This window comes from Salmo salar, chromosome ssa14 (assembly GCF_905237065.1).
Source record: "Salmo salar chromosome ssa14, Ssal_v3.1, whole genome shotgun sequence".
Classification (NCBI taxonomy): domain Eukaryota; kingdom Metazoa; phylum Chordata; class Actinopteri; order Salmoniformes; family Salmonidae; genus Salmo; species Salmo salar.
Genome location: NC_059455.1, coordinates 39,079,046 through 39,101,680, shown reverse-complemented (window position 1 = coordinate 39,101,680; position 22,635 = coordinate 39,079,046). Strand labels below are relative to the sequence as shown.

General features: G+C 42.0%; 3 protein-coding genes across 5 annotated transcripts in view; 1 reads left to right on the top strand and 2 right to left on the bottom strand.

Moving 5' to 3' along the window:
- LOC106569546 (serine/threonine-protein kinase STK11) overlaps positions 1–5,072 on the bottom strand; it is a 76,236-nt gene extending 71,164 nt beyond the window's left edge. For both annotated transcript variants that reach the window (XM_014141006.2, XM_045694355.1), the window contains exons 1-2: positions 4,929–5,072; positions 2,604–3,574 (exon numbers count right to left, since the gene is read on the bottom strand). In XM_014141006.2, the coding sequence (XP_013996481.2) occupies positions 2,604–2,887 (284 nt within the window). In that variant the 5' untranslated portion in view covers positions 2,888–3,574; positions 4,929–5,072. The remainder of the gene's footprint in view (positions 1–2,603; positions 3,575–4,928) is intronic.
- Positions 5,073–10,850: 5,778 nt separating this feature from the next.
- LOC106569544 (SURP and G-patch domain-containing protein 1) lies at positions 10,851–18,120 on the bottom strand. The gene is made up of 14 exons (XM_014141004.2): positions 17,898–18,120; positions 17,050–17,221; positions 16,810–16,919; positions 16,392–16,643; positions 16,054–16,177; positions 15,834–15,937; positions 15,193–15,316; positions 14,644–15,011; positions 13,845–13,951; positions 13,405–13,582; positions 12,595–12,701; positions 12,308–12,453; positions 12,000–12,129; positions 10,851–11,911 (listed from the first exon to the last, which is right to left on the bottom strand). The coding sequence occupies exons 1-14, from the start codon at positions 17,914–17,916 to the stop codon at positions 11,885–11,887; spliced, it is 1,968 nt and encodes a 655-aa protein (XP_013996479.2). The 5' UTR covers positions 17,917–18,120; the 3' UTR covers positions 10,851–11,884.
- On the top strand, positions 17,509–22,424 carry LOC106569545 (E3 ubiquitin-protein ligase RNF126). Of its 2 annotated transcripts, XM_014141005.2 has the most exons (10): positions 17,509–17,527; positions 18,072–18,157; positions 19,399–19,457; positions 19,644–19,704; positions 19,823–20,061; positions 20,315–20,383; positions 20,490–20,559; positions 20,660–20,753; positions 21,188–21,303; positions 21,425–22,424. In XM_014141005.2, the coding sequence occupies exons 2-10, from the start codon at positions 18,083–18,085 to the stop codon at positions 21,575–21,577; spliced, it is 936 nt and encodes a 311-aa protein (XP_013996480.2). In that variant the 5' UTR covers positions 17,509–17,527; positions 18,072–18,082; the 3' UTR covers positions 21,578–22,424. The 2 variants fall into 2 exon arrangements, with proteins under 2 accessions (XP_013996480.2, XP_045550310.1); XM_045694354.1 differs by lacking the exon at positions 17,509–17,527 and having other exon boundaries at positions 18,017–18,157.
- Positions 22,425–22,635: the final 211 nt, after the last annotated feature.

Below are 22,635 nucleotides of genomic sequence, written 5' to 3'. Positions count from 1 at the left end.
TAGTCAACGTCAGACAGAGATGTAAAATGCTGTTTTTATATATAAATATGACCTTTATTGAACAAAAGAATGCATGCATTGTATAACATGATGTCCTAGGGGTGCCATCTGATGAAGTTTGTAAAAGGTTAGTGCTGCATTTAGCTGTTTATTGATTATATGTGATGCAAGTGGTTGGTCGGAAAATGGCTATGAAGCTGCTTTTTACGATGGACTCATCTAATATAATCTAATGATTTGCTTTTCCTGTAAAACCTTTTTGAAATCGGACGACGTGGGTCGATTCAGGAGAGGTGTATCTATAAAAAAAAATAAAAAATATTATTTTTTTTTTGTAAAAAATTATGATATTTTTTTTTATGCTAATTGGCGATATGATTTTTCGCTGGATTTTGATCCCGCTAACGGGATCAGATGCTGAAGAGGTTTTAATGACCCAAGGCTGGTATTTCTATGTGTTTATTATATTATAATTAAGTCTATGATTTGATAGAGCAGTCTGACTGAGCGGTGGTAGGCAGCAGCAGGCTCGTAAGCATTCATTCAAACAGCCCTTCGCTGTGCTTCAAGCATTGCGCTGTTTATGACTTCAACCTGGGTGGGTATAATTTGTGGAACGTTCCAACAGGAATCTATTCCAAAAACTTCGTAAATAACAAGGTTTCCAAAAAACAACGCATACAAAGTTGTATAGCGGCAGAATAAGATACCGGGTAGGGAGTGGTCTATTTCATTGCGTTTTTCACTCATCAAGTTTATTCCGAAAAATGTCTGTTTGCCTATGGACAAACATTAAGAATAAGCTACGTGGTGAGTTGATGCCTATTCGGCAGCTAGTTAGCTAGGTTTGTATGCATTGCTACTTTGTATGCGTTGTTGGTTGGCAACCTTTTACTTTACGTTTTTTGGAACAGATTCCTGTTGGAACTTTCCACAAATTATACCCACCCCTTCAAGCCTATCAACTCCCAAGATTAGGCTGGTGTAACCGATGTGAAATGGCTAGCTAGTTCGCCGGGTGCACGCTAATAGCGTTTCAAACGTCACTCGCTCTGAGACTTGGAGTAGTTTTTCCCCCTTCCTCTGCATGGGTAACGCTGCTTCGAGGGTGGCTGTTGTCGATGTGTTCCTGGTTTGAGCCCAGGTAGGAGCGAGGAGAGGGACGGAAGCTATACTGTTACACTGGTAATACTAAAGTGCCTATAAGAACATCCAATAGTCAAAGGTATATGAAATACAAATCGTATAGAGAGAAATAGTCCTATAATAACTACAACCTAAAACTTCTTACCTGGGAATATTGAAGACTCATGTTAAAAGGAACCACTAGCTTTCATATGTTCCCATGTTCTGAGCAAGGCACTTAAACATTAGCTTTCTTACATGGCACATATTGCACTTTTACTTTCTTCTCCAACAGCTTGTTTTGCATTATTTAAACCAAATTGAACGCGTTTCATTATTTATTTGAGGCTAAATTGATTTTATTTATGTATTATATTAAGTTAAAATAAGTGTTCATTCAGTATTGTTGTAATTGTCATTATAAAAAGAAGAAAATAAATCGGCAGCGATTTTTTGGGGTCCTCCAATAATCGGTATCGGCGTTGAAAAATCATAATCGGTCGACCTCTAGTTTATGTATGTGGCTCTGGGTCACAATGATGCTGGGAATAAAACCAGTGGAGGGCTGAGGGGTAAGCCTACACCAAAGCCATATATTTAAACACATGGATCACTAAAAATGAAAGCCCAATATGAATGAGCAACGTGTGAGTTCGGCTCAACAAAACAAACACGAGACGAGGGACCAGTAATGGAGAACATTACTGTGTTTTCATCATGGGAAGAAGGGTTGCACTGATGCAGGCCTTTAAATCTTCAACTATGGGGCAGCCATGTATGGAGGAGCGGAAGGAAGGGGATGTATTGGAAGAGGAATGTATTGGAAGAGGGGGATGCAAACAAAGATCCAAAGTGTTGTTAACTTTTAACATGGGGGACGATAGTCAGTCATTTGTAGGGAAAACCGGAGGGGGGACACCCTGGGGGGGAAAACCGGAGGGGGACACCCTGGGGGAAAACCGGAGGGGGACACCCTGGGGGAAAACCGGAGGGGGACACCCTGGGGGAAAACCGGAGGGGGACACCCTGGGGGGGAAAACCGGAGGGGGACACCCTGGGGGGGAAAACCGGAGGGGGACACCCTGGGGGGGAAAACCGGAGGGGGACACCCTGGGGGGGAAAACCGGAGGGGGACACCCTGGGGAAAACCTACACTGTAGGCGTGAATACAGTAGTAGGCTATGCACGCCACTTAAGATAAATCAGAGACAATCTAAAGCGTTACACCCAGACAATCATCCAATAGCAGTGACATTAGTCGTTAATCAATTGTGCTTGACGATGCATGACCAAGAGTGCAAATCAGAGGGAAGGAGAGAGGGAGCAAGAAAGAGACAAATGAAGACAAGAGTGAAAAATCACAGAGACACAAGAGCAACCCACCACATCCTCCGTCCCCCCTCCCTCCCGCCGTCCCTCTTTCCCTTCCACCGTCCGTCCGTCCCTCCCTCCCGCCCTCCCAAAACCCCACTACTTACTTCTTCACGTTGGCCTCTCCATTGGGGATCCTTCTGAGCTTCTTCTTCTTGAGGATCTTGACGGCCCTGCGACACAGCGTGTCAGAGTCCAGCATCTCCTTCACCTTACCGTAGGAGCCCTCCCCTAACAGGTCTCCCATCAGGTACTTCCCAATTAGCTTGGCCCTCTTCCTGCGCGGTTGGTATATCACCTCTGTGGAGTCGATGCGGTGGATGAAGGTGTCCATGCCCATCAGCTCATTCTCAGTCAGATAGTCCAGGTGCTGCAGCTCCCCGACACTCATGGTTAAATCAACTTAGTTACTGTAGCGTGCTCCAGACAGTCCAATATAGTGGACTGTGACCTCAAGCCTTTGGCTGTGTATCCTGGTGGCTCAGGGATACAGTTCAATTAGAAAACACTAAGTGACATTGCAGCTGTAGCCTGGCATGGGCATTGAGAGAAACCATTTACATTGTAATAGAGTAGGTCTGTAAACATAGAGGTTAGTTTCAGTTCGTGGGAACAATATGTAGGCTAGCTGTAAAGGTTTCCAGAGTGGTGTGGGATAGTTAACTCAGACCCAGCGATGCCAAGGTCCAGGGTGAAAAGATTTGTGGAGAGTTCAGGCTGTGGGAAAGGTGCTACTGAGCAGAGAATGGGACATCTGGCTGAGTTTACATTCCGCTGCTTAGCTCCATGTCACCTCCATCTGTGATCTGATATGAGATGGCGACATGCAGAGGGAGAGGTAACCAGTCCTGTTTCAAAGTCAAGTGAAGCATGACGGCCATAGAACCTTGTAGCGATCCATGGTCACCATTGGTTTGCCTTGATCTAAGTGCAGATGCAATAAATACTCAATCACACCTAAATTAGTTATTTCAGTCTTTAGTATCTTTATGCTCTGGGTCCTAGATTTATTGTCAGCGCTTCTATGGAGTCCACTAGTCTTTCCCAGTTGGCAACTCAGGATACTGCTCCAGAGAACCTGTGGGTCAAAAATGTAGCTAATCAACAGACAAATCTTTCAGCAATCAAGGGATATTTGCCTACTAACATTTTAAATGTTCATTTTGTAGGAAATGAGTGACAGCTACAGGTCCACAAGGCTGGCTATGCATTTCAGGATACTTCTGGTCTGGTGTCAAAATACTAAAACCATAAGATCAATATTTCAGAACGCAAGCAAACAAGGACTAATCGAGAATGACAGCCGATTCTGTTGCACGACTCAGTCAGTGAATGCCTGTCGCACATTTAAAAAAAAAGAAGAAGCATGCAACCAAGCGGAGTTAGCCTCATGCATTTTGCCGATTATTTCAGTAGCTAGCTTGCTACCTTCAACTCACTATAGGTAGTTAACCGGCTAACACGCTTTTGACACCTCAACCTTAGGAGAGGTAAAATGTGTTTTATACTGGATATTCGGGTCTCTCGTCAATAGATTTTGAACCAACCATGAATGATATATTCTGAATCAGGGATGGATTGAGAACAATCCACACCTCTATTCTCTTGTTAGACTATTTCAATAGGTGTCCCCCTATGAGTCGGGGGACAATGGTCAGTTTTATTTTATCTTCAGGCTTTCAATCCTCCCCCGAATAAATAAATAAATAAAACAACTAGGAAAGTCGGTTAAGAACAAATTCTTACTTACAATGACATCCTACCCAGGACGACGCTGGGCCAATTGTGCGCAGCCCTATGGGACTCCCAATCACAGCCGGATGTGATACAGCCTGGATTCAAACCAGGGACTGTAGTGACACCTCTTGCACTGAGATGCAATGCCTTAGACCGCTGCGCCACTCAGGAGGCCAAAAACCTGTGGATTTTTGACCATCCTCCCGATTCAGAATATATCATTATCAGTCATGGCACGCTTTGTGGAAGATTAAAAAATAATAGTATGACTTTGGATTTCAAAGATGTGAATTGTTCTCATCCATCCCGATTCAGAATATACCATCTTCATAGTCACGGCATGTTTGGGTTCAATAGCTATCGACAAGAGAAAACCCCGAATATCCTATATAAAACTAATTTCATCGAGGTGTCAAACCGTAACTCCAATCTTCCCGAACACTCGCACGAATTTACAATTTCATTCTAGCAAACCAGATAACTCGTCTAACTGTATGCAATGGGTGTTTCGTTAGCTAGCTATGTAGTTATGCTATGTTCAAAATCGGATAAAGTTACTAGCAAGTAAGAAGTACAGTAACGACGTTATATCCTTTCTACCTAGCTACCCGGCAGGAGCTAACGGCTAAATACAGATTAAAGTGGATGGTAGTTATGCTTGCAAAATGTCAGCATTTTGTGGTAACGGGTCTCACCTTAACATCCAGACTCTATCGACAGATGTCCTGTTCGTTATATAGTGTTTTATTTGTCTCTGTCGGCATAAATAGGAGGTTTACTATTATTGATGCAGCTGCTATTAGGTTGCCGCCATCTTGTTTACCTCCCCCTCTCTCCAGGCCATTGACTATCAATAGGTACTGTATATATGCTCCAGTTGAATGAAAGCCAACCTCGTCTACATTGTCCCAGACAATTTTATTTATTTATTATTTCACACTCACAGCCTTCACAAAATGTACTTTGTCTTTTAATATGTCCTAGAACTACTGTTAGGGGTTAAAGAAAAACTAATTGAACACTGCAACAAATTAAACAACCTAGGCCAGATTAGGGACCCCGCCCCTTTGTTTTTACACTGCTGCTATTTTATTTATCCTTTATTTAACTAGCCAAGTCAGTTAAGAACTAATTCTTATTTACAATGACAGCCAAACCCTAACCCATACAACGCTGGGCCAATTGTGCACCGCCCTATGGGACTCTCAATCATGGCCGGTTGTGATACAGCCTGGAATCAAAGCAGGGTCTGTAGTGACGCCTCTAGCGCTGAGATATAGTGCCTTAGACCACTGCGCCAGTCGCTGTTTATCATCTTTGCATAGTCACTCTACCCCTACCTATATGTACAAATTACCTCGACTAATCTGTACCCCTGCACATTGACTCGGTACCGGTACCCCTTGTATATAGCCTCATTATTGTTATTTTATTGTGTGACTTTTTACAATTATTTTTGTAACTTTATTTAGTAAATATTTTCTTAACTCTTATTTTCTTAAAACTGCATTGTTGGTTAAGGGCTTTTAAGTAAGCATTTCGCTATAGATGCAATGTTGTATTTGGTGCATGTGACAAATAAAATTTGATTTGATTTGATATGAATACAGACACTCAAAAAAAGAAAACAAAAACACCCAGGGGTGCTTTAATTGCTGTTGATGTAATTCTTGAAGTTCAGTTTTAGGTAATCCTGAACACAGCCCTATGTCAGGTCACAGCAGTGCAGTCAGTGGTGTTGACCTGCTTTCCGCACTGACTGCATACTGGCCAACCCTGTCCCACTACACAAGTATCCAGCTACCACAGCCTCAGAGGCCAACCATTTTTTGCTTAGCTGACCGATCTGGGTTATATTTAACCAGTGTAAACCCCAGGGAATATCAAACTGAAGCTCTGATTTCACAGATCTGTTACCCTCCTCATTAGAGGACCACCGTGGCTGCCAAACGCTGGGGCTGATCAATTAGGAGTTATAGGATAACCCCCCCCCCATACCTGGATGTAAGGGGTACATATGAGGATGAGGTCAGGGGTGTGGTCTGGGGGGGTGGTCCGGAAGTAAGATCATTGGGCATTTTTAAAACACCTGAAACAGCTTTTTCCTGCAATCTAGATCCATAATCATTATGTTTAATTCTCAGTGGACGAAAAAGTACCCAACTGTCATACTTGAGTAAAATTAAAGATACCTAAATAGAAACAACTCAAGTAAAAGTAAAAGTCACCCAGTAAAATACTACTTAAGTAAAAGTCTAAAAGTATTTGGTTTTAAATATACTTAAGTATCAAAAATCAATGCAATTGCTAAAATATACTTAAGTATCAAAAGTAAAAGTATAAATTGTTTAAAATTCCCTAGTTCAATTTTTTTTTTTTTTACTGATAGCCAGGGGCACACTCAAACACTCGGACATAATTTACAAACGAAGCATTTGTGTTTCGTGAGTCCGCCCAATCAGAGGCAGTAGGGATAACCAGGGATGTTCTCTTGATTATTGGTGATTTGTAATGAGTACTTTTGGATGTCAGAGAAAATGTATGGAGTAAAAAGTAGAACATTTTCTTTAGGCATGTAGTGAATTAAAAGTAGTCAAAAATATAAATAGTAAAGTACAGATACCCCAAAAAACTATTTAAGTACTTTACACTAGTGTTAATTCAATGTTTAAAAAAGTGTATTTTTCAGCATAACTAAGCATACTTCTGGAACAGTCTGTATCCTCCTGACTGGTGTTTATTTTTTTTAAGAAACTAAATATGCTCCTCTGCATTTCTGGGTAATAGACTGTCTTATTCAGTACATTTAGTTGTTGCTTGCTTTTCTAAGGTATACCAACCTTGCCAGCTACGATAGACAAGCTAGCTACTCTATTTTTATTTAACTAGGCAAATCAGTTAAGAACAAATTCTTATTTACAATGACAGCCTAACCCAGCCCAACCTGGGCCGATTGTGCGCCACCCTATGGGACTCCAAATCACAGCCAGATGTGATACAGCCTAGATTTTAACCAGGGTCTGTAGTGACACCTCTAGCACTGAGATGCAGTGCCTTAGACCGCTACGCCACTCGGGAGCCCTCTAACTTGATTGATAGCCTTAAATAGCTTCTTGGTAGCTAGTTATGAGGTTGGGAGACTGGGAACCTATCCGGGCTAGCAAAAGCAAACTTCATAAAATTGCTAGGTGGCTAGTAGTATTACAGAGAAACAACCCCCCCAAAAATACATTAATTTTGTATTTATATATATATATATATATATATATATAAAATACACAGTACCGTTCAAAAGTTTGGAAACACCTACTCATTCAAGGGTTTTTCTTGATTTTTTACTATTTTCTACATTGTAGAATAGTAGTGAAGACATCACAACTATAAAATATCACATATGGAATCATGTAGTAACCACAAAAGTGTTAACCTCTTTGGGCTAGGGGGCAGTATTCAGAAGTTCGGATGACTGACGTGCCCAAAGTAAACTGCCTGTTACTCAGGCCCAGAAGCTAAGATATGCATATACTTGGTAGAATTGGATAGAAAACACTCTGGATGCTAGTCTATGGGATATTCGAAGGAATTCCTCCCAGATTGCAGTTTCTATGGCTTCCACTAGATGTCAACAGTCTTTAGAAAGGGTTTCAGGCTTGTTTGTTGAAAAATGAGCAAGTATTTGTCGTTTTTCTAAGGTGTCCCTTGTTAGGACTCTAGTCTTGATGCGCGCATGAATGAGGGCGTGCACTTTGTTATTTATCTCCGGTATAGAGCATACTACATTCCGTCTTAAAATGTATTGTTTATTTACATATTAGGGATTGATTAGGAACGTTGTTTGACTTTTTTGGACGAAGTTTACCAGTAACCCTTGGGATTCCTTTGTCTGCATGTTGAACAAGTGGAATGGGTGGATTACTGAATCAAACGCGCCAACTAAACTGACTTTTTTGGGATATAAAGAAGGACTTTATCGAACAAAATGACCATTTGTTGTGTAGCTGGGACCCTTGGGATTGCAAACAGAGGAAGATCTTCAAAGGTAAGTGATTTATTTTAGCGCTATTTTTATTTTTGTGAAGCCTCTGCTGGTTTGGAAAAGGTTTTTAATGCTGGTGTGTGCGGGGGCTGTCCTCAGATAATCGCATGGTAGGCTTTCGCCGTAAAGCCTTTTTGAAATCTGATAACGCGGTTGGATTAACAAGAAGTTAAGCTTTTAAACGATGTAAGACACTTGTATTTTCATGAATGTTTAATATTACGATTTTTGTATTTTAAATTTTGCGCTCTGCAATTTCACCGGATGTTGTCGTAGTGGAATGCTAGCGGTACACCGATCCCAATTAAACAGATCTAAATATATGTATGTGGGAACTCCTTCAAGACTGTTGGAAAAGCATTTCAGGTGAGAGAATGCCAAGAGTGTGCAAAGCTGTCATCAACGCAAAGGGTGCCTACTTTGAAGAATCTCAAATATAAAATATATTTAGATCTGTTTAACACTTTTGTGGTTAATACATGATTCCATATGTGTTATTTCATTGTGTTGATGTCTTCACTATTATTCTACAATGTAGAAAATAGTAAAAATAAGGAAAAACCCTTGAATGATTAGGTGTGTCCAAACTTTTGACTGATACTGTATACAGTTGAAGTCGGAGGTTTACATACACTTAGGTTGGAGTCATTAAAACTTGTTTTTCAACCACTCCACAAATTTCTTGTTAATAAACTATAGTTTGGTAAGTCGGTTAGGACATCTACTTTGTGCATGACACAAAGTAATTTTTCCAACAATTGTTTACAGACAGATTATTTCACTTATAATTCACTGTATCACATATTCCAGTGGGTCAGAAGTTTACATACACTAAGTTGACTGTACCTTTAAACAGCTTAGGAAATTCCAGAAAATTATGTTATGGCTATAGAAGCTTCTGATAGGCTAATTGACATAATTTGAGTCAATTGGAGGTGTACCTGTGGATGTATTTCAAGGCCTACCTTCAAACTCAGTGCCTCTTTGCTTGACATCATGGGAAAATCAAAATAAATCAGCCAAGACCTCAGAAAAAATATTGGAGACCTCCACAAGTCTGGTTCATCTTTGGGAGCAATTTCCAAATGCCTGAAGGTACCACGTTCATCTGTACAAACAATAGTATTGTAACGCCCTGGCCATAGAGAGGGTTTTTTGTTCTCTATTTTTGGTTAGGCCAGGGTGTGACATGGGTGGGCATTCTAAGTTTCTTTTTCTATGTTGGTGGTTTTCTTTGTTTTGGCCGTGTATGGCTCTCAATCAGGAACAGGTGTAGATCGTTGTTGCTGATTGAGAGTCATACATAGGCAGCCTGTTTTTCCTTTGGGGTTTGTGGGTGAATAATTTCTGTTTAGTGTTTGCACCTGACAGGACTGTTTGGCTGTCGGTTTCTTGTTTTTTTTGTCTAACGTGTTCTTTCTTGAATAAATTAATTTAAGATGAACACATCCTCCGCTGCACCTTGGTCTCATTCTAACGACGGCCGTTACAAGTATGCAGGTATAAACACCATGGGACCATGCAGCCATCATACCGCTCAGGAAGGAGATGCGTTCTGTCTCCTAGAGGTGAACGCACTTTGGTGAGAAGTGCAAATCAATCCTAGAGCAACAGCAAAGTATGTTGTGAAGATGCTGGAGGAAACGGCTACAAAAGCATCTATATCCACAGTAAAACGAGTCCTATATCAACATAACCTGAAAGGCCGCTCAGTAAGGAAGAAGCCACTGCTCCAAAACCGCCATTAAAAAGGCAGACTACGGTTTCCAACTGCACATGGGACAAAGATTGTACTTTTTGGAGAAATGTCCTCTGATCTGATGAAACAAAAAGAGAACTGTTTGGCCATAATGACCATCATTATGTTTGGAGGAAAAAGGGGGAGGCTTGCAAGCCGAAGAACACCATCCCCACCGTGAAGCACAGGGGCCTCACAACCGCAGACGTCGTGTATGGCGTCGTATGGGCGAGCGGTTTGCTGATGTCAATGTTGTGAAAAGAGCGCCCCATGGTGTTGGTGGGGTTATGGTATGGGCAGGCATAAACTAAGGACAACGAACACAATACTATTTATCAATGGCAATTTGAATGCATAGAGATACCATGATGAGATCCTGAGGCCCAACATCGTGGCATCACCTCATGTTTCAGCATAATGCACAGCCTCATGTCACAAGGATCTGCACAAAATTCCTGGAAGCTTAAAATTTCCCACTTCTTCATTGGCCTACATACATACCAGAAATGTCACCCATTGAGCATGTTTGGGATGCGCTTGATTGACGTGTACGACAGCGTGTTCCAGTTCCTGTCAATATCCATCAACTTCGCACAGCCATTGAAGAGTGGGACAATATTCCACAATCAACAGCCTGATCAACTCTATGCGAAAGAGATGTGTCGCTGCATGAGTCGAATGGTGGTCACACCAGATACTGACTGGTTCTCATCCACGCCCCTATTTTTTTTTAAGGTATCTGTGACCAACAGATGCATATCTGTAGTCCCAGTCATGTGAAATCCATCCAATAGGGCCCAATGCATTTATTTCAATTGACTGATAAATTGTAACTCAGGAAAATCTTTGAAATTGTTGCCTGTTGCATTTATATTTTTGTTCAGTGTATATATTTTTATTGTTTGCAGTGAAGCATTTTACATTTATGATGTACAACAACCACAGCAAAACCATGTACAGAAATAACTAACTTCAAAGCCATTCATTACTTTCAAACTGATTAAAAAAAAATCTTCATTCAAATTGTTTGTCTAGTTGTGTAAAGTACTTAAGTAAAAATACTTTAAAGTACTACTTAAGTATCTGTACTTTACTATTTATATTTCTGACCACTTTTACTACATTCTTAAATAAAATGATGTACTTTTTACTCCATACAGTTTCCATGACACCCAAAAGTACTCATTACATTTTGAATGCTTAGCAGGACAGGAAAATTGTGAAATTCACACACTTACCAAGAGAACATCCCTGGTCATCCCTACTGCCTCTGATCTGATGGACTCACTAAACACACATGCATTGTTTGTAAATTACGTCTGAGTGTTGGAGTGTGCCCCTGGCTACTCGTAAATAAAAAGTATATTGTAGCAATTACATTTACTTAAGTATATTTAAAACCAAATATTTTTAGACTTTTACTTGTAGTATTTTACTGGGTGAATTTCACTTGAGTCCTTTTCTATTTAAGGTATCTTTACTTTTACTCAAGTATGACAATTGGGTACTTATTCCACCACTATGTATGTGTGTGTGTAGGTTGTTCTGTGTTATGAGTCGTGACTGAAATCTGATCATGATAGCGAGCCATCAGAACGCTACCCTAGCCGTCCGATTGATCAAATAGGAAACTTTCATTCTGTAGTTTAGTAAGAACATCAACTGACTCTTAGAAAAGTTTAGATCAGACAAATCCATCCTTAATCTCCAGCCTAAACAGTTTATCACCAACCATACAATTCCACACAATCTAGAAGAGATTACTTGAACTGAGTGTCCTACAGTTTGTTTCCACAACAAAGAGAAATCAATATGCCACTGTTGGTTGTTTAAAAAAATGAAAAGTTGATGAAGTCAGGCAAGTTCAGACCTCTTCTTCAGTAGTATGGCCTCCTCGGGTTGTTCTGAGAAGAGAGACAGACGTATTACTCCAAACTCTTGCCGATGCAAGGTCATCTGAACAGAACAGCTTACATGTTATGTAGTAGTTACCAGTGGGTTAGGCCTGAAGCGGTAGGCCAGCATCATCCTCTTTCTGAAAGCATCATACTCATCGTCCTGTCCTGAGAGCTCAGAGGGCCGGTCCACGCCAAACCCTGCCCCGTCAACAGCTGTGGTTCCCCTGGAACAAACACACCACATCAGCTGGCTAGGTGTATGTCTCTGTGTGTGTGTAAGCTGTGTAGAATACCTTGTATCAGACAGTAGTGTGTGTACTCATGTGAAGTGTTTGTGTCCATGTCTGAGTGCAAATGTGTATACTATGTGTCTGTGAGTGTGTGTATTTGACAGCCCCTAACCTGTGGACCGGAGCCTTGATGCCCTGACCGCCAGAGCCAAGCCCATCGCCCTCCTTCCAGCCCATCTTCATGAGCATCTGGAAACCAAGGTTCTCCACCGTCAGCTTAAACTCCTTATACTCCGAGTAGTCTGGGTCACGGCCCTCCTGCAGAACACAAGGCAAGAACATGAGAATAGAATGTGTTTCACAAATGATGGTTCACAGGTAATTCCTTTTGGGCAGAGGCTAGACAACGAAGGGGCCAAGGATCAAGTGGTGAAGAGAACAAATGGGGAGTGGACCGACCTTGAGTGCCTTGAAGGTCTCCATAAACTTCTCCAGCTCCTCCGGAGGTAGGAAGTCACCAATGAAGTGCTTCCCCTTACCCATGTCAGTCAGCGACTCTGCCCACTCTGGAGGAAGACAAGCAGCCATTTACATAAACACCAAATCACTTCAGGGCCGTGGTCAGCAGGAGACAACATATTGGAACTTTCAGATTAAACGTGGCCCAGGTTATTATGACGCAGTTCATCTCAGAGTTGATTCATGAATTGTAGTAGTAACAAACTGATCTTTTGAAGAATGAAATCTCACATTCAAATGGACTTGAAGTTGAAAAATGTTGACATTTCCCTTCATATTCATCATCTCCAGCACCACCCCAACATCAACATATGTGATAATTGTGTGTTATTTAGGTTTTGTAGTAAAACAGAGGAAGATAAGTGTTTCCAATGACATTGGTGTGCAACGTGTCATTTTAACCAATTATGAGGAGGCATTGCCTACTAATTGGTTGATGATGTCATTGGAAACACTTTTTAACTACAAAACATGGAAATGCACAATGTTGGGGTGGTGCTGGAGATGATGAATATGAAGGTGGATTTTTTATTTTCTTTCTCCCTTTGAGCCCTTTCACTTAAACAGAAGCAAATCATTCCAAATTGCAGCTGACTTGAAAGGCGAGTTGAGACTGACTGATCTACAAATCACCTTGCATCATAAATAACTACTCAATATGATTTGTAGATCAGTCAGTCAGTCAGTCATAATTTACCCATGATACATCACGGTTCTGAAAATCTTGAACACTGTCTTCATTAATCTTACCACGTGTTTTCTCCATCTCCATGTGCCGGAGGCGGTGCTCCCAGGTGCCAGCCTGCTGGTCCACCTCCTCGTCACTATCGTACTCGTGGGAGTGGTCCCGCACCGCCTTCTCCCACATCACCTGCATCTCCGTCATGGCACGCTTATGCTTCATGATCATGTCAAACATCTCCTGCATCTGCGGTGGGAACACAGACACACCACACACACGCATGTGCAGGCCGGACACACACCTCAGGCAAGGTTTCAGGGACAGATTGCAAGGTGGCTGAGAACGAACGCAACCGAGCCCATCTGGTTTTGTTAAAGGTTTGAAGTATGCTGGGCACCCCCATACCAAACCAAGGATTAACACCGCCCAGTCCCCGACAATTCAAACTGGGAAAGTACAATGTGCTGCCATAGTGTATTGTGCTGTCTGTCTGTCAGTCATGTAGTACCTCCTGTTGCTCTTTGAGCTGTTTCTTCTGGTCGTCTGAGAGCTCAGTCACTCCCACCAGGCCCATAGGCTTTCCCTTCTTATAGCCCAGATCCCTCAGTTCATTAACTGAAACACACACACACACACCACAAACACACACACACACACACACAGCATGGATGGACATACCTTACAAACACTGTTTTTAGACTTATACTATAACGTCTGTCTCTGTGCGTGTTATACAAGAGAGGCTGAACATACACTGAGTGGACAAAAAAATAAATCAGGAACACATGCTCTTTCTATGAGAGACTGACCAGGTGAATCCAGGTGAACGCTATGATCCCTTACTGATGTAACTTGTTCAATCCACTTCAATCAGTGTAGATGAAGGGGAGAAGACAGGTTAAATAATGATTTTTAAGCTTTGAGACATGGGTTGTGTATGTATGCCATTCAGAGGGCGAATGAGCAAGACAAAAGATTTCAGTGCCTTTGAAAAGGGTATGGTAGTAGGTGCCATGCGCATTGGTTTGAGGGTGTCAAGAACTGCAAGGCTGCTGGGTTTTTCACGTGCAACAGTTTCCTGTTTGTATCAAGAATGGTCCACAATCCAAAGGACATCCAGCCAACTTGACACAACTGTGGGAAGCAATGGAGTCAACATGGGTCAGCATCCCTGTTGAACGCTTGACACCTTGTAGAGTCCATGCCCCAACAAACTGAGGCTGTTCTGTGGGCAAAGGGAGGTGTACCTCAATATTTGGATTGTGTTCCTAATGTTTTGTACACTCCATGTATGTGTGTTAGATTACCAGAGAGACACGGACTGGGCTCTAGCTCCTCCTCCTTAGGGATGATGATGGGTTGCAGTGACAGATCCACCTTGTCGTCCTCCGACCCCCAGCGGCTCTTCCTCTTCCTCTTCACCACGGGCGGACCTGACGCTTCCTGTTTTATCCCCAGACCCGGCTCCAGCTTTACTTGACCCACCAGGTAGGGGTAGTGAGGGGGCGGAGGAGGGGGAGGATAGGTCAGGGGAGGGGCGGCCGGTCTCTCGAGCTCCACCCCAGGCTCCTGCTTAATCGTTGGAGGGGGGCTCTGGGCATTTTTGGCCTGACGGTACTCCTCCACCTTCTCCTTGTAGAAACGGTGGGCGGGGCTTTGGAGGTCATATAGAAAACTGAGAAAAGGAAGAAGAAATATGCTGTCTTTTGTGGTATTTTATCCAAGTTACATGTTAGCATTACTTACTTTATTTATTCAAAGCTTATGACAAATCAATGTCTTCTTAGGCAACAATAAAATACAATTGGATGAATACATGAAACGCTCTCGATACAATATCTGAGACGGTCACTAACCTGAAGGCGGGGTTTTCCTGGTTGTGCTGGGCGGCGATGGCTTCCACCTCGGGGCCACCATCGGCCACAAACATGGCCAGCTTCTCAGCCACCCTCTGGGTCTCCTCGTCCACTGGGGGGGAGACTTTAAGCAGCCTATCAGTACTGGGGCTCAACTCACACTACTACCGTACCGTACTCAACTGGCCCTCACACACCCGCCTACAGCCAGTAGGGGATAAGAAGAGGGGGGGAAGGAGGAGGAGGAGCAGGGGGACACGGTGGTGATTGGGGAAGTGGATTGTATGGATTTGATAATGGAATACAGACCTAATCTTAAAATTGATGAACAAATAACACCATGAAACGTTGTGGGTAATCATAATGTGTCGTGAATGACTTGTATCATGGTCAAAGTATTCAGTACATCATTGTGTATCTGTAACTTGAAGCTTCGATCCTCATCGGTTTTTGTTTTAATGGTTACTTTCAACATCAACTAAAACTCTCCAGGGAGGGCAATTATATTTATCTCACATATGACTCATTCACATGTATAAATATAGATTACAGATTAAAAGAACACAATCATTCTTTGAGAGAGTGAGGAACTGTGTGTGGTAGAGAAAGAGAGAGAGAGAAACTGATATAGGTAATCTTACCATGAGAACGTGATGGCGTCTCATGTTTTGAGTGATCCTTTCGGAGTTCAGCAACTCTCTTTCGGTAATAAAGATAATCCCGGCTGTTATTATCATACAAGAATCTGTAAGGTGGAGGGAAAAGATCTTTATATCAGGACTAAAAGAGGCACCATTACATACACTATATACTAGCTATACATTTAACATGCTGTTAGTAGCTACATCCATACAGACTTACGAGAAAACAGGGTTGTCCTTGTAGTCCTCCTTGGCCTTCCTCTCTAGCTCAGGCCCTCCCTCAGCCACAAAGGCCGCCATCTTGTCCAGGATAAGTCGTGTGTCTGGGTCTTCTGGGGGAAAGACTTTAAGAGGACTATGAGTACGTTACCTTTACTCTACTGTAGAAGGCTATGAGAATTCAGGCAAAGCATTATTCTCAGGAAGCAGCTACTCTGCAACTGAAATACACAGTCAATGACATGGGTGAAATGACAACATGTAGAATAGGACAGAATCTGACTTGCACCCAGGCTCCTGGCAGTCCTTTGATATTTAAAAACACAGATCATGAATTACCTTTGATTTCTAGGAAGCTTGAGTCATCAACTTCCTCATCATCATCTTCATCTGGGGAGCTGAATATGCTAGGTCTTTGGGGGCGAAGCAGGGTCTTCTTGGACTGGGAGTAGTTCTTAAACTGGTTCAGCATGCTGCTGATGCCTAGACCGGGGCGCTTGCCGATGAGAATGCTCTTCATCTGGGGCTGAGACACTCCTGACGACGGACTGGGGGTGGATGATGACGGGGCTTTGGTGTCACTGCTGGAGCCTAGAGAGGGTACACAACTGGGTTAATCTCACATTCATTGTTTAATGAATCCAGAAGAAAAAAGTAATTCATAAATTATTATTGTGTTATTACCATTTTATTTAATAATTTCTGTATCATAAAAATAAGGTTCTACTGAAACCAATTAAAGAGATCGCTATCTCACCAGAGTCAGAGCTGGGTTTGTCCTTCTGAAGCTTCATAAACTGCTGCAAGAAGCTTCCGTCGTTCACATACTTGTTGTTGTTCGAAGAGTGTCCCTGTAAACTGTGTAAACTGTGGGGATAAGAAGTCAAAATCAATGGCTACAGTCAAGTGGGCCAGAATCAAGTACTTCCAGCAGGGATTGAGCAGAGTTTTGATGAGAGGTATTTGTAGTGTTTCAGAAGACTAGGATCTACTGTACCTTGGTGGCAGTGGCTTGTTGGGAGTCTGAAGGCTCTTTTTCTTGGCCTGCTCTGCCATCTTAGCCTCGATCTCGCGCTTCTTCTGGGCGATCAGCTCCTCCTGACGGAGAATGTTCACACTCATCCTGTTCTTCTGGGCTGGCCGGAACTTGTTGTTCCAGCCTCCTCTCCCTGCAGTGAGAATAAAACAAACAGTGGGAGAGTTGGGAGCAGTTGTTATTGGTGTCCTACTACCAATAAATGTTAGTCACAAGAGGTGATCTCGTTTGTAATTGCTCTAGCTATCTTTGAGTATTTTAGTAAAAGTCGTATGTGACTAGCTATCTATATATTATGAAGAGTGAACTTCCCTGAATGTTAGGAATGTGTAGACATTTACAGTCATGTCAGGGACTATATCTTGCTGCATTGAGGATGTCTCCATTCCCTTTGATTATCTTTGTTGTCACAGACTTGAGAAGCAGCCAGCAGGCCAGGGTTGGTAAAACGTTTTTTTTTTCTAAAGCTGGCTAGTTAGCTCGCTACAAGGTGGCATCAATACGTTAGCAATAAATAGCTAAAATACCAATCTACAACTAATTATGTAATGAATTTGACATTATGTGGTTGATTCTGATTGTGGCTACTGATTTGTTTGATGAATTTTGATGTATCAACAACTACAAATCCTGTTGATGGGCGGTGGTAACTAACGTTAGTTAGCTAAGTAGCTAACGCGTTAGTTATGAAGTTAGCTAGCGCAAAGAACCACATTTGATGAGGCAAGAGTTTATTGTTAAGCATTTTTAAATAGTTACTATATTAAGGTCTGTCATTTAAATTATTGCCTATTATTGCGAGCGTTTACCTGTATCTCCGGACTCCATAGTTGCAGCTAACCAGATCTGTATTCCCTGATACGAGCTATCTGTTGCTAAGCTAGCTAGCGCTTCGCTAGTTTCCGCTTCCTGTTCGTCTCGCAAATCGATGAATTTTGTCGGTTGTCGCTACCCGTACACGTTCCCTCTTGGTTGTCTGATAGAGAATCGGAAGATGGCTGAAGCTCCCCCACGGCCCTGCCGGTTTTTCTGTCACCGATGTTCAGCAGAGATCAACCCTCGTCTCCCGGTAAGCATTCCAGAGGTTTTTGTTGTTCACGAAAGGGAACCATGGCCAGCTAAGTGGGGTTTGTATTATTTTATCCACGATTTCCTCTGGCTGAAGCATGACAGCTAACTAACGTTAGCTTGTAGCTAGTGGAACGTTCACGTTGCCAATAATTTGACAGCTATAGTTTCGTTTGCAATCTAGCCAGCTACCAAAATAGCTTGTAGTTTGCCTGTTAGGCATGATCTCGAAACATCCTATGTGACTTGTTGGATTAGCTAAGGAGTTACCCATATCTTACAGTGACAGCGTGTCTGTCCTTTAATGATATGACAGCTTGCCGGATCAACAGGGAAATCGGCCCCATAGCACCTCCAAAGGTAGATAGCTACCTAACTTTAAGCGGAAATCAGCATTTGAAACAATAACAAAGCGACTCTCCACCACTGTTTCATGTCTGGAGAAATTTAGCCACTCTCAAATTCAAAGCTATAGATGCAAGAAATTACCATTAATGATATCAAAAGTTTAGTTTAACAAAGCTTTTAGGATAAATAGTGTTTGTTTACATTTACTTTGTTTACAAACAGTGGATTAAATATGCATATATTTTGGGTTCTGATGGGGTAGGACAGTTGAACTAAGCTCATAATGCATTTATAAGTTATATTCTTCAAGAATCAATGGGTACATATAATTCATTTATACATCCACAAATGGATGTAGCAACTGCTGATTACCCCTTTATTAAGCTATGATCTCACAAAGTGTGACTTTCAAAAAACAAAATCATTAGGCTATGTACACCACCAACTCATTTCCATAGCTGCAACAACCTGCTTTAATAGTCTGTTGTTGTATGGTCATTCATAGGAAGCTTCTTGAATTGTACAGTGCAGTAGCTTTCAGATATCTACCTGCATGGAGAGCCTTTGCAAAGAGCTAATGGTACTCAAAGATCTCTCAATAGCAATGGATTATTGAATGGATCATCAGCTATTGTTAAAATGATCAACTCTGGTAATGGAGCTACAGCGGGTCAAAGTGTGAGGTCAATAGCTAACTTGTTTGATTTTGAATTCAAGCCACATCTGGTTGAAGCTAGCTAACAATCTTAATTCCCAGGTACATACATAGCCTACATAGGCATGGTTGTTGTTTTGTTTCGCTTCAGATCAAATTTAAAACATTAAAGTGTATGAGACTGACAGATGACAATTATGATGATGTTATAAATTAGATGTATCTCTGCTTTCCTGCAGGAGTACACATGTCCGCGGTGTGAATCTGGCTTCATTGAAGAGCTATCAGTGGAGAGAAGGTAGCCTACAGTATCATCTGCCTGTCTATCAGAGTTTAAAGCCCTTTCAGCAGCACTTCTCCATTGACAATGCTATATGTTTCTGGGAAACAGGCTGTCAGTGTTTAGGCTCATTTCTATCACATTGGTTCATAGTTGAAGATAAGATGAGAACCTGCCATTTTTTTGTATTTTATTTATTTCCAGCACTGAAAATGGGTCCACATCCACTGCCTCCACCAGCGATCAGAACCGTCCGACTTTTGAGGTTAGTGACACAGAACTCCTTTGTTCCTCAACTCAACAGTTGGTCCTCATGAACTCATGCACCTTGGTTGGACTGCAAGGTAGTGACAGTATATGTTTCACTCTTTGTCCTTCCTAAGAGTATGGACCACCAGCACATGTTTACATTTCCGCCCGGATACGGCCAGTTTGCTCTGGGGATTTTTGACGAGAATTTCGACCTCCGAGCGGGGCTGCCAGCAGAAGACAACCGCGAGACGGAGAACCGGCGGGAACGGGAGATGGCGTCACGGCAACGGTATAGCGCTCGGCAACCACAGGGACGACACATGCCACGGCGACCAGGACAGAGACACGAGGAAGTGCCCACATTAGAGGGGTAAGGAACACTTTCCAGCTTGCTTGCCCTATGAAACATTGTTTGCCCTGTAGGAAAGAGATGAAAAAGGAATTATGAAAGGAATTCATACACTACTTGTGTAGTGACATGACTCAATTTTCTTCAGGAATAATTCAGGATGTCAAATCAAATCAAATGTTATTTGTCACATGCGCCGATTACAACAGGTTACAGGTTCACCTTACAGTTAAATGCTTAAGTGACTGAGATATTTCTCATTGTCCCTCTGCAGAATCATCCAGCAGCTATTGAATGGAATCATAGCACCCACAGCCATGCCGAACATTGCAATGGGACCATGGTATATGCACAGTGATATTATATAATTACCAGGAAAATTGATGTTGTGTCTGTAAACGTACTAGTTACTGTGTGTTTCTAGTAATTTCTTGGAATTCTCTTGATAGGGGCATGCTACACTCAAATCCAATGGACTACGCTTGGGGTGCAAATGGACTTGATTCTATCATTACCCAGGTATACCCAAATCCTCTACACTTCACAAGGGATTCAATTACAAATTCTGGTGACACATTTGCACAATCTAATGATACAACTTTCCCTTTCTCCTCTGTAGTTATTAAATCAGTTTGAGAACACTGGTCCTCCTCCTGCTGACAGAGAGAGGATAAAGAACCTGCCCAGCATCCAGATCACAGAGGAACATGTGGGTGAGTCAACAACAACAACTTTTCACAGTCCCCTTCAGGATTCTGGGATCACGTTTTTTTGGGGTGCAAAAGCAACAATTCCTTGCATATTATGCAAGGGCTTGCAAATTTAACCAATCACAGCACCATTTCCGCATAAAAAAGTCAAATGATCGCATATTATCACATTACAGGAAGAGGGCTGGCAATTTCAACCAATCACTGCACATCTACTGTATAATATGGTTCAATCAAGCCACACGTCATCAAACTTTTCCCCATGTCAGTGCATTTTCACGACAAATTGGACAAAATCATTGCATATTGCCATGCAAAATGTCAGAATTGCCGCAGCAAAATCAAGTGGAATTTTGGAGGGACTGATCACTCAACCACAGAGGTCAAAAATAATTTTAAAGGTATAGTTCACAACAAAATATTGTATTTTATTGCAGGTTCCAGTTTAGAATGTTCTGTGTGTAAGGAAGACTACAGTGTAGGGGAGACTGTGAGGCAACTTCCGTGCAATCACCTGTTTCACAATGACTGCATAGTACCATGGCTGGAACAGGTATGTGCTTTTTCACCTCAGTTTAATTCCTTTTAAATGCAGTGGTTTGCATGTTAATGCTTTCTCATTGTCTAAGCTGTAAGCTGAACCTCGTTTCTGTGACCCTGTCTCCCTCCCTCAGCACGACACATGTCCAGTGTGCAGAAAGAGCCTCAGTGGACAGAACACAGCCACGGACCCCCCGGGACTTTCAGGAATGAACTTCTCCCCTTCCTCCTCTTCCTCATCCTCTTCCAGCTCCCCCAGTAACGAGAACGCTGCCAACAACTCCTAGATCTCCATCACACCTCGATCTCACCTCCTGCACACAACCAACACCTCACCCCCACCCCAGGCAGACTTTCACCCCCACTCTACCACTGGCTCAGGAGAGTCTGGAGGGCCGCCCCTCTCGGTGCTCTCTTTAAGGCCCACTGGGAGAAGCTGCTGGGGAGATGACTCTACTCTGGAGGTGAAACGATAAACACAATATGGACTATGAGACGTTCTTTTTATTTTATTTTATCCCCTTTCTATTGTGAACTTTGAACACACGATCATTCCTTCCCATGTGTGAGGACTGGAGTGGATGCCGGCACCAGTATTGTTGCGATGCTTCTGTAAAAGGAGAGAGTGAAGATGAAACTGGAGAAGGATCCGAACAGGCTGTGGTGTATAATAGTATCCACGTTTGAACTGCAGTGGACTGCGACTTGACTGAGACATTGTCATGTCTTTTTGCCATAAGATGGGGACACACATTTTATATTTAAAAGAGAAAGTGTTTAAAGTTTGTTTTTTGTTTTTTTTCTCAACCGTGGTGGTACAGACTTCCATGCCGAAGGAGAGAGATATTTGTACATAGAGGTATTCATATTTAAGAACATAAACAAGCAGGTCAGTCACTGTACAGCCAACTGAAGAATATTTTACAGAGAGAACTGAGTGTATGCATCTGATTTTAGAATTATTTATTTGCACTTTTCTGTTGCACTACATTCTGTTTGGTTTCAGGAATGGGAATTTTGGGAAACTACAACTGAACAAAAATGTTATTGCATCTCTGAACTTTTCCTCATTTTTTTAATGCTCATATTGTGATTCTCACATTAAAGTCTCAATTTATCAGCATTTTTCCAAAATGTTTGTATTCTCTAATTTCTTGTAGGCTACTATCAAAAGTGGCAAACATTCTCACTCAGTTTCCTCAAATGTCCCATACAATGAATTTCAGTTCAATACATTTTTATATACCTATTCTATTGTAAGTTAATAATTTGTTAGTGGAAAATAATAATACAACACCAAAACTGGTCTATACTGCAGTTTTGATGATAGTGCTATACTATGACA

Bases quoted from the DNA above. Each gene is read 5' to 3' on its own strand.
- LOC106569544 (XM_014141004.2), bottom strand. The intron at 12,454-12,594 runs GTCGGTCCACTC...TGTGTTCTGCAG, and splicing joins AGACCTTCAAGGCACTCAAG to GAGGGCCGTGACCCAGACTA. The intron at 12,130-12,307 runs GTTAGGGGCTGT...TGTTTGTTCCAG, and splicing joins ATCAAGGCTCCGGTCCACAG to GGGAACCACAGCTGTTGACG.
- LOC106569545 (XM_045694354.1), top strand. From the start codon at position 18,017: ATGAATTTTGTCGGTTGTCGCTACCCGTACACGTTCCCTCTTGGTTGT. The intron at 19,458-19,643 runs GTAGCCTACAGT...ATTTATTTCCAG, and splicing joins GAGCTATCAGTGGAGAGAAG to CACTGAAAATGGGTCCACAT. The intron at 20,754-21,187 runs GTGAGTCAACAA...ATTTTATTGCAG, and splicing joins GATCACAGAGGAACATGTGG to GTTCCAGTTTAGAATGTTCT.